Raw genomic sequence first — 14,362 nt, forward strand, 5'->3', positions numbered from 1 at the left:
GTGATTTATCATATCCACTGTCTTAATTTAAACACCCTTATAATATTCTATGCTACATTCAGTAACAAAGATTTTTGTGTCTTCAGCTTATAACATTACATAATTGTCAGCAAAAGGAGGGTTAGAAACATAATTTAAATACAATATGCTGAAAAAAAAATGCAAGTTATTCTGTGATATAATCAAACTGGAAGAAATTTGAATATATGAAATAGCTGATGTGTTAACAAAGGAATCATTAAATACATAAGATGAGAACATTATATGGAAAGCCCGGTTGTTGTATTACATAAATGGTCACGTAGAATAACCAATGGTTTCATTTGGAAGGAACCTTTGAAAATCATCTAGTTCAAAGCCCTGTCAAACCTGACTGAATACTTCCCATGATGAGTCATGCACAGTTTCTCCAGGCATACTGTTCCAATGTCACATCACCTGCATCAAAATTTCTTACATCCAATCTACACCTATTCTTGGTCCATTTAAAGCCATTGTCCCTTGTCCTGTCGGTACAGGTACTGGTAAAAAGTCTCACCCTACCTTTCTCATAAGTCAGCTTTATATGTTGAAAGGTGACAATAAGGTGCCAACAGAACCTTCTCTTCTCCAGTCTAAACACTCCCAGCTGTCTCAGCTTTCCTTCGTGGAAGTGTTCCAGACCTCTGACAGTCTTCACAGCCCTTCACTGATGCCATTCCAGCAGGCTATGTCTTACTTGTACTGAAAGTCCAGGACAGGATGAAGTACTCCAGGTGGAGTCTCACAGTGACACCCTCACTTCAATATATTTGTCACACTTCTTTTGCTGCAACTCAAGATACTATTGGCTTTCTGGGCTTCAAATGCACATTGCCAGCTCATACCCAGTTCTCATTCACCAGTACTCTCAAGTACTTCTGTGTGGGGCTATTCTCAATCCATTCAACCCCAGTCTACACTGATATTAGAAATTGCCCCAGCACATGTTCAAGATCTTGTACTTTCCCTTGTTGACTTCCATGGAGTTCAAATGAACCCACCTCTCAAGCCTGCCAAGGTGTTCCTGGATGGCATCCCTTCCTGTAAGAACATCAACTGTTGTGATAGATTGGCATTTTATATATATATATATATATATATATAAAATATATAAAATATATATATAGTCAGCTTGTTATCATCTCCAATATTCCACTCCACTCATTTCTTTTCCTGTTGTATTCCCTTCTACCCAGTGACAGAATACAGCATTCAGAAGGAAATGCAGAGGTAAGAAATACAAATGCAATTCACAGCTGGAAACTGGGAGAGAACAGCATCATCATCAACAAGCTCCCAAAGTGGACAAGGTATTTTTAAAGACAAGACATACAGCAACCAAAAACTTATATTAATTAGAGTCCCAGGTCTGGACAGGAGAGGGCTATTTTTTCAGGTAGCTGAAAAAGGGTGTGGCCAGGACACAGAGATTATTCCATACCACCTCACATCATTGTCAGGAGTGGGAGAAAGAGACTTTCTTCCAGGAGGGAGTTCTGGTTTGGTCAAGTAACTATGGTGGTGGGAACCATCTGATCTATTAATTTTCTATTATCAGGGTCTTTTTCTGTGTGAATCGCATCTTTTCTTGTAGCTTTTGTCATTAGTATTGTGGTTGTTACTGTACATTTTATTAACTTATTGCTGTTCCTGTTAAGTTTTTCTTCTGTCAGTGTGTCATCTTTGTCTTCTGTTCCTCCTATTCTCCTCTCCAGAGTGCTGCAGGGAGAGGAGAAGGGGAAAGTCAGGGAGAAAGATGGAGTAGTGCATGGTTTGAAGAGTCTCAGGGGGCACTGAATTGGGGGGTACCATTCCTAAATCACAATAGTCTCCTATTTGTAATCAATTTTTTTTCTAAGAATCTGGTGTTTCATTAGATTTGGTTGACATTGCAGAGTACAAAGTGTCCTCAAGTCAGTGTCATAATAGTGATCTTATCATTAAGACTTTAACACTTAGTTAAACTTCTTCCAAAGCAAATGTTGACTTAGAGTTGCTCACCTTTTGCAATCTGTGGAAATCCTCACCAGAAGTTTTTTGGTGCCTCCACAGAAAAGGACAGAGAAGAAGCATAGGAAGTAGAAAGTCCTACATTTTTTCCCTGAGAAATTGCTGTTGTCAGAGCCAGTGGCATGTAGATTGATGGTCAAGATTACCAGTCACCAGATCACACAGCACTTTACATAAACCCCATGGTCTCCCTTGGACACAACATTGTCTTCAAATTATGACTGGACCACCCAAATCATCTCACATTTGGCAGACAAGGCATATATTGTGAGATATTAATCTCTACAGGTTACAACAAAGAAAAACATAAGGTCTTCTACCCAGCTTCCTTCCAGTTTTAGGTCTGCCAGGAACTGAGGTATATTTCAAAATTCAGCTATACTTTTAGGATTGTGACTTTGTTTTCCTGTACTGTAAGTTGCTGGTTTAGTTAAAATAGAAGAAAATATTTCTGTAGGACTACAACAGGCATTGTTTTGCCAGTACACTACTATCTGACAAGGGTTGTTGGAGTGATAAAACTAATTTAATTGTGTCAACATCTGAACTACCTTATTTCCATATTTTTAAGCACCTAAAAAAAATAGAAGTTTAGTCTCCTGATCAGGAAGCCTTATCAGGTTTAGTATCATAAGATAGATAAAGATACTATCTATTTATATTTAATATAAATTATATAATATATATTATATATATTATATTATATTATATATATTTATATATAATATATCTACTATATATTTATATTTAATATATCTATTATATCATGTGCTAAGTGTCATCACCATGAACTTACCACTTCATTGCATCAAAATAATCACTGGAACAGAAACACCTTAAAACTAGAGGATCAGAAAATCACAATTTACTTCCTCAACTTTACTTTCTCAACTAATCCCTTGTTAAAGGAGAGCAAATCTCTTTGGAATAAAAAAAGAAAAATTTATTCAATAGGCCTGGAATGTCTGTTCTTTCAGCACTGGTATATTGTACTGGTTCTATCTGGAATGGACTTAGTGCTTCTCATAGCACCTCATATGGTGTTATGTTTTGGATTTATGAGCAAACAATGCAATAACTGAGCAGTAGTAATACAGCAAAAAATTTTGTTTCTCCCTCTGCTGCCCCAGTGACTCAGCTAGGGGTGGGCAAGAGGCTGAGAAGGGACAGGGCTGAGACACTGAATCCAAACTGAGCAAAGAAATATGCTACAGCATATGTCACATTGAGCAGAAAAGCTGGAGACAAGGGCAGAATGGGAGTGAGTTTTCCAAGGTCCTTACAGCTTAGGGACTGTATGTGGATCTATTTGTGGTGAGTGCTTTTTCATCACTGGTTTGTTCACATCTTCCTTTTAAGCTGTCTTTATCCTGATGCATTAGGTTTCTCCCTTTTGCCTTTCCCTTTCTCTCCCCATAGTGCTGTGGGAGACTGGACTATGGGGGACTGAGAAAGCTCTATGATGCTTAGCTGCCTACAAGTCTTAACCCACAACAGATGTAGTTGCTAATTTTTCACTCACTGAAATCTCTACCTCTCAGTTCCATTATTAATTAAGATAACTATTAATGGCATCTGATGTTACCAACATGCTAGTCACTGTCTTGTCCAACTCTGTTCAGATGGTCATCTCTGATGCATTAGAGACATGGAGCAGAGCTATTTATTAAAAAGAAATCACAAAAATGTAGCAGCCTTTCTGGGTAGTGTAATGGACTCAAGCACAGATTCTCTGTCTGATTTTCACAGCACCTGACATGTGTGTCAGTGCTCCCAGTATGGTTTGCAGGTATGAGAAAAAAGATAAGTAAAAGATGCATCACATTTTTCCTTGTGATATATAATATCTCTCTAAAATGGCAGAAGGGTGCTACAGATTCTACAGTCAATATACAGTAATTGCTGTGATTAAGTTTATGAAAATTACTGGGAAAAGGCATGATTCATGCAACTGAATTTTATTTCCATAACAAACTCAGGACAACATAGATGAATGGAATGAAGCTTGCCAAGATCTGCCAGCAGGGAGCAGTCTCTTGGAATTCTATAGGGGCTATTTTTCACCTCTGGGCTCTTCAGTGGATTAAATTATGCCACCTCACAAGTGAGCAGTATTCAAGCATTAGCACACCCTTCAGGGCGATAAGACATATATAAGACTAACCAGGATCTCCTGGATAAAATCCTTGCATGACCACTTCAGATAATCACATTTTTTTATTTCTCACATTCCATGGAAAAGTATTTTTTACATCTGCTGCTGTTGTGGTGTTATAAGAAGTTACTGAGTTTCATAATTTTCTTTATTTCAAATAATCTTCAGATTGCTAGCCCACATTTATTTGTAGAAGTTTTATAACCATTCATTCTTTTGTCTAGTTCATCTTTAAATAGGTTTTTTTTTCCTCCTTGGTGTTTACTTCTGATGTTTTCATAGGCAACAGACATCTCAGAATTTATTTTACTAGCCTGAATAAGCCATTATTTCTAGTCTCTGCTGACAAAATAAAAATTCCCCTCCTTAAATGATCCTAATAGACTTACTTTGCATCTGTTCTCATCTAAAATTACTGGATAGTTCTCTTGTGACTGTTAGATTTGGAATTTAATTTCTTCTGTTTTTTGCATTTAATGATCTCTGACATGCTTCATGAAAACTGAATACATGACCTTGAGCTCTGCAACTGTGAATTTAATCTCTGTATTTTTTCAGAAGCCTATCTGCTCATCAGCCTTACTATATTTCCACCTGTTTTGCAGTGACAACACACAGACAAACTGTGTCAGAAAATTTCAGTAACCCAGTTGCTGAAAATTACTTAAGTGATAAAGTCAAGACTGATCCTTGAGAAAATCCACAAAATACCTTCTTCATGACCAATGCCTTCTCTTTCCTAATAAACACATTTTTATCTCTGGTTTAACAAATCTTTTGCTCATTTTCACAATTGTGGCATCAAAGTCCATTCTGTTAGAGTCAAACATTCATTTTCCATAGTTCTCTGTATCAAATACATCATGGAATACCAGGTAGACAAGATCTACTGCTAGAAGCTCAATCACTGAATTGGTAATTAAATTCTCTAATTTTTTATAAGCAATGCAGAATTCTAATAATGGTAGTACAAATTCACCTTTTACACAAGCCTAATTAGTAGTCCTGACAAGGTATCAGAGACAAAATACAGATGAGGTTACAGAATTCCTTTATTATCTAAAGTTCCCATTCAATGCAAATGTAGATCCACTTGTGCAAACTGGAGTAAAAAGCTAGACAACTTTTTACATTAATCTGCAAGCATACGATCATTGAATTATGGAATGGCTTGGGTTGAAAGGGACCTTAAAAATCATCTAGCTCCAGCTCCACTGCCATGGGCAAGGTCACCTTTCAGTAGACCTGGGTTCTCAAAGCCCCATCCAATCTAGTCTTGAACACTTCCAGGGATGGGTGATCTACAGCTTATCTAGGCAACCTCTTTAATTTCCTCATCACCCTCTGAGGAAAGAACATCTAATATCTAAACTAAACCTACCCTCTTTAACTCATTTTCCATTGTCTTGTTACCACAAGCCCTTGTAAACAATTCCTACACAGTTTTTTCATGGGCCTCCTTCAGATGTTGAAAGGCCATGGTAAGGTCACCCCAGAGCTTGCTTTCCTACAGGCTGAACAGGCCCATTTCTCTCAGCCTGTCTTCATAGGAGAGGCCCTCCATACCTCTAATCACCCTTGTGTCTCTCCTCTAATATCATGCCAACATTTCCATGTCCTGCCTGTGCTGGGCACCCAGAGCTGGATGCAGGGTTCCAGGTGGGATCTCACCAGAGCAGAGCAGAGGGACAGAATCCCCTCCCTCCCCTGCTGCCCACGCTGCTTTGGATGCAGCCCAGGACACGTTTGGCTCTCTGTGCTGGGAGTGCCAATGGCTGGATCACGTCCAGCCTCTCACCCACCAGCACCCCCAAGGCCTTCTCACAGGGCTGTTCTCCATCTGCTCATCCTCTGCCTGTGCTGGTACCAGCATGTGCCTCACCCAAGCACAGCACCTTGTACTTGTGTCACTCTATTGGGAACGGTGAGAAGAGTGACATAGACTCTCTTGTGAGTTGAACAGGAGAGTTTAAGGTTTATTACCTCAGATCTTCTTTTATAGACTGATACGCGAAAGTACAGAAAGGTAAAACTCTTACTGGTTAGTAAACTAACACATCACCATCGTTCGTCAGTGGGGTACACCACCCCTCGACCTTCTCTTGCAAGAAAACAAGAAACTGACAAACAGCAAGGCTGTCTTCTATCTCTGAGGATTGTTTTAATTCTTTCATATGATTTCCCAGGCCACTTTCTCAGGCGAGACTGAGAAAATTATGAGGCCTGCTTTTCCACAGGCACTGTGCTCCCTCCTTTTGCTCATATTTAGCATCCATATACTTGGTCTTGTTAAACCTCATGAGATTCACATAAGTCCAGTTCCTGAGCTTGTCCAGGTCCTTCTGTATGACAGACAAGTTAACCTAACCTTCAAACAGGTCCACTGAACTACTCAGCTGGGCGTTGTCTGCAAATTTGCTAAAGGTGCACTCAAACTCACTGCCTAAATCATTGATGAAGATGCTGAATAGCACTGTTTCCCATACAGTCTCTTGAGGCCCACCACTTCTCACAAATGTCCATCCAGCCACTGAGTTCTTGACCAGTACACTCTGGATGAGACCATCTAGCAATTCCACTGAACAGTGCATGCAGTATCACATCCACGCCTTTGCAATTTAGAGAGAAGGATGTGGTGGTAGACCATGTCAAAGGCCTTACCAAAATCCAGACAAATAAGAACCCTTCTCTTGTCCATGGATAAAGTCACTCCATTGTAGAAGGCCAACAAGTAGATCAGAAAGGACTTTTCCTTAGTGAAGCCATGCTGGTTTTCTCAAGCCACCCCCTGGTCTCTGTGTGCCTTAGCATAGCTTTCAGGAGGATCTCTTCCATGATTTTCCCAGGGACAGAGATGATGCTGACAGGTCAGCAGACCCCAAGGTCCTCCTTTCTACCTTCCAAAATGGGCACAACATTTCCCATCTTTCGGTTCAGCTGGGGATTTACCTGTCTGCCATGACTTCCCAAATGTGCCCTCAAGCCTCTGGGATGCATCTCAGCAGCTCCTGTAGCCACACCAATATTCAAGTTCCTCAAGTGGTCATGAAACTGATCTTTGCTACAGTGCAAATGACCTCACTCCCCCAGTCCCTGATGGGGTGCCATTAAAAACTGAGTAAAAAATATCCTCATAAAAACAGTCAACTTGCAACACCAGTGTTTAATGCTGCCTCTTCAAAGGGGGGATGTAAGCAAAATTTTCCTCTGTTTCACACAAGACTGAGCTGCTGGACAAATAACACTGAATACTGAATAAATGGCAAACATAATAGATGAGTTTGCAGTTCCTCAGAATAGTCATTTAAGATGAGAATATGTATTTTCTTCTTGAAAACTCAAAAAACACGTTGGGAATCTTATAAACAGAAAAACTATTTTAGGCATGAAGAAGTCACTTAAAATTCTATTAGTAATAGTTTTCCCCTCTGAATTCTAGAAAATTGGATTAATGATATGCACAAAGGAAATTTTATACTGTGTAGTGGAAAAGAGACAAAAATTCTCTGTGATTTCTTAATAAAGTAAGTCTCAAAAGCAGTTATTCTTAATCCTAAATAGTTAGAAAATCAAAAATGGGAGAGGACACAGTACAAATATTTAGTTAACAGCTCTTTGAGAAGTATAATGGATAATTTGTAGGACAAAAAAATCCCAATATAACCTTACAATTTGTGCCAGCACAAAGGCTTCAGGAACATTAAACTGAACTTCAGTTCACTACTTCCTATGTGAATATGAGAATATATGTAAATAGTTTCAGTTATAGCAATTACTAATGTACTAGCACTACTTTATATACAGCAACTGCACTGCAGCCACATAGTCAAAGCCAGAGCTGTAATCTCACTCAGAAGACAAAGAAAATCCCCTGGCTACACCCCATTCATGATTTTTTCTCTTTTATTCATAGACAAACCATTTTAAGACAGACAACTCTGTTCTGCAGTCCTCTTTTTTTTTTTTTACAATTCCCATTAAAATATTTGCTGTTACACAAAAGCTATCAAATCAGAAGTATTCTCAACTCCCCTCTGTTACAAATTTTTTCTTGTTCATCTACATATGTGACTATAAAATGTGATTTCAAATATCTGATAATGGATTCAATACTTTCTTCTCTCTGATTCAGAGTGGATCATTATTTTATAAATCTGGTAAAACAGGAATATGAACTTCAATATTCCAGAACTCCAGAGACTTCTACTTCAGCAATATTTTTTTCCATTGAAAATATTCTTACCGCCTCATGTTCTCTCATACCTTTACTTCTTGTGAGAATCAAAAGTTGCCATAATATGGCTCACCAGGTTATTCTCTGCCAGATGATTTGTTGATCTAAACTTGACTTCAATTCTGTCTGAAGATTAAAGACTCAACAAGATGCATGTCACTGCCAACATCAACTATCTGTCATTGCTCTCAAGTACATTTTAGCTGTGATATTTACCTAGTTATTGCTGTTGTGTAAGCAGAAGACAAAATGATGAATACCTTATCACTTAACCTTTCCAGACCTCACCTTCTGATTTAACACTTAGTCCTCACTCTTCGCTTAGATAGAGCTCCCAAATCAAACCCACATCAATAATTTTCCTTGTGAAAATTTAGTAGATAAGTTGATATATATATAAGTATACTTTAAGTAGGAAAGGTTTCACTTAGAATCAGTATTCAAAAACTTAAAAATATCCAAGACCTTTCATAATACTGTCTTATGAAAATAATTAACATTTCCAATACACATCAATATCCATCTGGTTATGCATATATAGTATGTGAAATAAAAACACAGCTATTTTCAAGCACATCCCCTTACATGTGAGCAAAGAGCATTACACAAATTGAGACAAAGCTCCTCTGTAATTTATGTCACAACAGAAAGGTCAGTTCCACTGCCTTATTAATATGTGGCCTATCAATGCACAACATTCAGTAAGACTGAAAAACATAGGGATGTTTTGGCAAAAAAAAAAAAGTGCTAAACAGTTCAGGTACACAGTCTTGGAGTGGCTTTTTGTTTATTCTTATTATTTCTTTTACACTACATCAGTGATTATGCATCATTTTCTGGATAGGGTAGAATTACTACTGCAATGTAGAATTATATATAAATTATATATATATATATAAGTAGCACCTATGGCTTGGCAAATCTGTTAATTTGGTTATGCAGTCTAATGTTCAAATTTATGTTTCAACAGAGGAGTGCTTAGATTTTATGAATCTTGAAAAATAAAATTTCTGAACAAAAGTTCCCAGGTAAGAGGAGGATGGTGAGTGCTGTAACACTGTGTCTGAGGGAAGCCCTACAACAAAACATTTTTTAACATTCTCTTGCCCTTCTAGGCAAACATTTACATAAAAAAACAGCAATGAAAACATTGAAAGAAAAATCATGGGTATAAGCTAGTGGGATAAACATATTGGTGGGAAAGTGAATAAATGGGAATAACATAAAAGCTACTGATGAGCAGAAATCCCATCATTTTAATGCAATTGAAAGAACGGTGATTGCTACTAGAAAAAATGAAACTTTTTTCCTTGTTTCTCTAAAAAGGTCTGATACAGGCTCTACATTACCCTCTACTAGAAAAATCTACTTGTACCCTGGTCAGCAGCGGTGTTCCCCAGGACTCAGTGCTGGGGCCAGCCCTCTTTGGAGTCTTTATTGTTGATCTGGATCGGGCGATCAAGTTTCCCCTAAGTCATTTTGCAAAAACTAATTTTGGTGGGAGGATTGATCTCCTAGAGGGTAGGAAAGATGTTCAGAGTCACCTAGACCAGCTGGATCAATGGGCCAAGGGCAATTGTATGAGGTTCAATAACGTAAAGAGCCAGGTCCTGTCCTTGGATCACAACAGCCCATACTGCACTACAGGCTTGGGGAAAAGGAGCAGGAAAGATGCCTGGCAGGAAAGGACCTGTGGCTGCTGGCTGAAAGACATGGAAACATGGCCCAGCAGTGTCCCCAGGTGGCCAAGAAGGCCAAAGACATCCTGACCAGTATCAAAAATTGTGTGGCCAGTGGGACTAGGGAAGATATTGTCCTGGTGTACTCAGCATTGGTGAGACCACACCTCAAATCCTATGTTCAGTTCTGAGCTCCTCTCCTGGTTTTGTCCAGACAGGGGCATTGCTAATACCCAGAGGTTATCCTATACCATCTCACAGCATTTTTCAGGGGTCCCTTCTGGTCAATTAAGTGTGGCTGGGTATCACTGCTTTGCTCTGTAATTGATGCTCTAGATGTTTCCAGTAAATTGTGCTTATCTTGACTCATGATCTTTACCTCTTGTGTCTCACATTTTCCTCTCCACTCCACTGAAAGGGGAGAGGAGACAGAGAGGGAATGAATGAGTGCCACATGGTTTGGAGCTCTTCAGTGGGAACATTAAATTGAGGAATACCATTTCTAATTCACAACAGCCCCAGACATGAGAGGGGAAACAGAGCTGGGGAAGGGTGTGGAGCACATATTTTATGAGGGAGCTGGTGTTGTTGATCCTGGAGAAAAGGAAGTTGACCTTATCACTCTCTACAACTGCCTGTAAAGGAGGTTGTAGGAAGATGAGAGTCAGTCTCTTCTTCCATGTGAAAAGTGGGAGAAGTGAAAAAATGAGAGGAAATTACCTCAAATTGCAGAAGGGGAGGTCTAGATTAGATACTAGAGAAAAAATTCTTCACTGGAAGGTTGTCCAGGCATTGGAACAGGCCACCCAAATAACAGGTAAAATTACCATCCTTGAAAATGTTAAAAAAAATGTGTCCATGTGTCTCTTAAAGATGTGGTTTAGAGATGAACACAGAGGGGATAGGTTTATCGTTGGCCTCAATGATCTTAGAGGACATTTCTAATCTTAACAATTCCGTGATTCTGCGATCTGTGCTCATGCCTTCATTGTGGAAACAGATTTTAATGGCATTAGCGATATTTTCTTTGTAGGGATCATTTTCATTAACAGTGTATAATATTATGAAAATAAAGAAAAACTTTTTCTGTCTCAACCTGCCTCAATTGATAAGCAGCAACCCCTTAAAAGCCTCTGTTTAATGGCTTAGGGTAGCCTCTGGCAGGAAACTAGTAGCCTTTCCCATTTCTTCAATGCTATTTCCCCTTTCTTCCAAACTATATCTTATAAGGTGTTTGTCCATTAAACTCACTGACCTACCTGAGATCTGCAGTCAAAGTGCTGATAAAACAGTTAGCGCTCATTTTATGTCTATTTTCTCCTGCTTGTGTCCTGTTTATGATGTGTTAGTGTGTTTAGATGCCAGGCTGAAACTATAAAATAGATCTTGATGTCTATGTAAAATTTTCTTTCCAAACTATAGTGCTAGTAAATAAATCAAAAGCATGGGTGTTACTTGACTAATGGAATACTAAAATAGTAGAAAGTTCTAGGTCATATTTCTGTGTTTCAGGATGCTCTCCCTCTTCCTGTTTTTCTTATTTAAACTTAAGATATCAAGGGAGGTGGAGGTTTTAGTCTTTAAGCTGTTATCTCTTAGTGTACATGAGGAATGGCACTCATTGGGAAAGCTTAAGACTACTATATTTAAAATCAAAGGCTGAGACAGCTAAGTGCATGAGCTCAACAGTCGCAAGCCCACAATGGGCCCAATTCCTTCAGCTCTCAAAGATTCCACCTGTTACAGCTATATTTTTCCTCATAGGAGCAGTAAATCCCTCTCAATACCAATACAGTCTGTCAAACAAGATTTTCTATTGTAAGATCCAAAAAATAGGAGAGGTAAGCATGAAAATTATTTTTCTGTAACTTAAAATGTCAAGGGCTGAAGCATTTAAGCATTAAGAATTTGTTTCTCTAAAACATATTACATCAGGTTGAGTAGATTTAGGTTAGATATTACAAAGAAATTCTTCACCATAAGGGTGTTGAGGCACTGGCACAGGTTGCCAAGAAAAGCAGTGGAAGCACCATCCCTGGAAACATTCAAGGCTGGGCTGGAAGGGGCTCTGATCAACCTGGTCTAATGAAAGGTGTCCCTGCCCACAGCAGTGGGGTTGGAACTAAATGACTTTTAAGGTCCCTTCCAATCCACTTTTTTCTATTAATCAATTACTCTATGATATAGCTCTTTAATAAATTAAGATCATTACTGAACTCTTTAAAAAAAATGTATATTTTGGCAGGATTCTATTTTTGGTTCCTTTTCCCACAATCTTTTGTTTCCACTCATCTTGTTTGAGGCTTAAAATCCTGCAATATTTATATTTTTCTTAATTTGTAAGGAATATAAAATATCACCTGTTCCCAGAAACAACCCTCCATCTACTTGAATACAAGCAATAACTGCCTTTTAATCAGATAGCAAAAATGTGCTAACTTTTTCCCATATTATATTTACGGTTTTCAATACAATTTAGCAAGTATAATCAAAAACAGAGAGATATAAAAATGCAGTGAAGACTGTTCAGTGTAAGCGAGGAGACAATTATCAGTAAATTAACAGGAATATCCATGGATGCTCATTTCCCTGCAATGGCGTTAAATGGTATGAGTATAAATATCTGAATATCTTGGATCAACTCACCAATCTCTGCTGGAAGATGGTTGATTTGATTTTTTGACAATTCCAATACTATCAGATCTTGAAATAGTGCAATGTAGGCTGGAATGATTTGTATCAGTGTATTGTACACATGCCATTCTTTTAGATAGATCTGTTCTTTCAGAGAATCTGGGAGTTCCTGAAAATGAAACAAAAACAGGTAAACAGAAAGCATGAAGTTAGAATTTTGTTACCCTGTTTCCAAACAGGGAGAAAAATGTACTTTGCCTTAATTATCTTGGTGTAGAACAGTAATTTGCCAAAGCCTTTCAGAAGCTATCTGCTTTTGAAGAGCATTACAACTGTCCTCATCACATATTCATTTTTGTTTTAACTCCTAATGCAATTATTTGCTCTAAAACAGAAACCTATCTGAAGAACTCAATCTGTTTGGTGTCTCACACATTATTTCCTTTTTCCAGATGGAGGATTTCTTTAAAACACATTTCAGTGCTTTAATTCACACATCAAGATGTAGTAAAATGCAGCACAGAACAGAAGAGTGCATAGAGAATATTTAAATAGGGTTTGTTAAAAAAAAAGAAAAAAGGTGTGATTTTGTTCCAAATATCTGCCAATGTTTCAAGACTTGTTTTCCAAGAGGGAACAGAAACTATTTCAGGTATTATACACACATATCACCTGGCTTAGCTTCCTAAGATGTTGTGGCAATGCTAAAAAAAATTTTAGAGGATTTCCTTAGAAAGAATAAAATTGATTTTTAAATTAAAAAACAAAATTTATTTTTAAATCATTCCACATTGGAAAGTAATTTTTGATTTAGTCATGCAGAATACTTTGCTTTCAAAATTCCAGTAATTCTGAAATTTCCTGTAATCCCTGAGTAATTCTCAGATTATTCTATTTAACAAGTCTTCAATACATGAAAGAAACTTAAATTTATAAACACTTTGATTGTTACAAATTGCTTTAATTAATTGGTATTCACTTCAGATGTACATGTCTTTGTTTGAATTTTGTCACCATATTCTTTGAACTTAAAACAGACAAAAACCCACTCCAAAATTTGAAAGTCAGATCATTTAAACTCCACTTTCCTAAGCATCTCATAATTTACCAGTCTGTCCTAGCTTTTATAACATTGTGTACTGGTAACATATGGAATAAATAATCTGGAAGAGTTTCTACCACTACCTTTGCTCTGTAAAAACAGATGTGAGAGTTTCAGCCTGATTCTTTTATAAATTTCAGGTTTGTTTCCTTTGCATGAAGAATATGACACAGTAGGAATTACTGGTTTTTATGAAAAGGGCATTGCCCTAGTCTTTTTGCTACTAGATTTCATAGATCTCCTAAGACATTTGTAAGAATGATGCATTCAAATTTATTTTATTAATGATGAACTTCTGGATTAAGTAGCAATAGTGCTACTTAACTTTTAGCTAAATTAAAATTTTGTAATTATTTGTAATTATAATTATAGATATACTGGACTGTTGATCAGAAGCCATTTTTTTGGTCGTTACTGCCTCTCATTTCAGTTCTTTTCAAATTTACACATGGAGACACAAAACCTATGTTTTGTTGTTATGCCTTGCTACCTTCCCTTCCATATTTAATACAGATAATTTCATTTCT

General features: G+C 37.6%; 1 protein-coding gene across 1 annotated transcript in view; it reads right to left on the reverse strand.

Annotated features, from left to right (window-relative positions):
* The window catches only part of LRRC2 (leucine rich repeat containing 2), an 88,883-nt gene that overhangs the window by 29,435 nt on the left and 45,086 nt on the right, over window positions 1–14,362 (reverse strand). The window contains exon 4 of the mRNA XM_058826438.1: window positions 12,746–12,902. Coding sequence (XP_058682421.1) covers window positions 12,746–12,902 — 157 coding nt within the window. The remainder of the gene's footprint in view (window positions 1–12,745; window positions 12,903–14,362) is intronic.

Source organism: Poecile atricapillus, chromosome Z (assembly GCF_030490865.1).
Source record: "Poecile atricapillus isolate bPoeAtr1 chromosome Z, bPoeAtr1.hap1, whole genome shotgun sequence".
NCBI lineage: Eukaryota > Metazoa > Chordata > Aves > Passeriformes > Paridae > Poecile > Poecile atricapillus.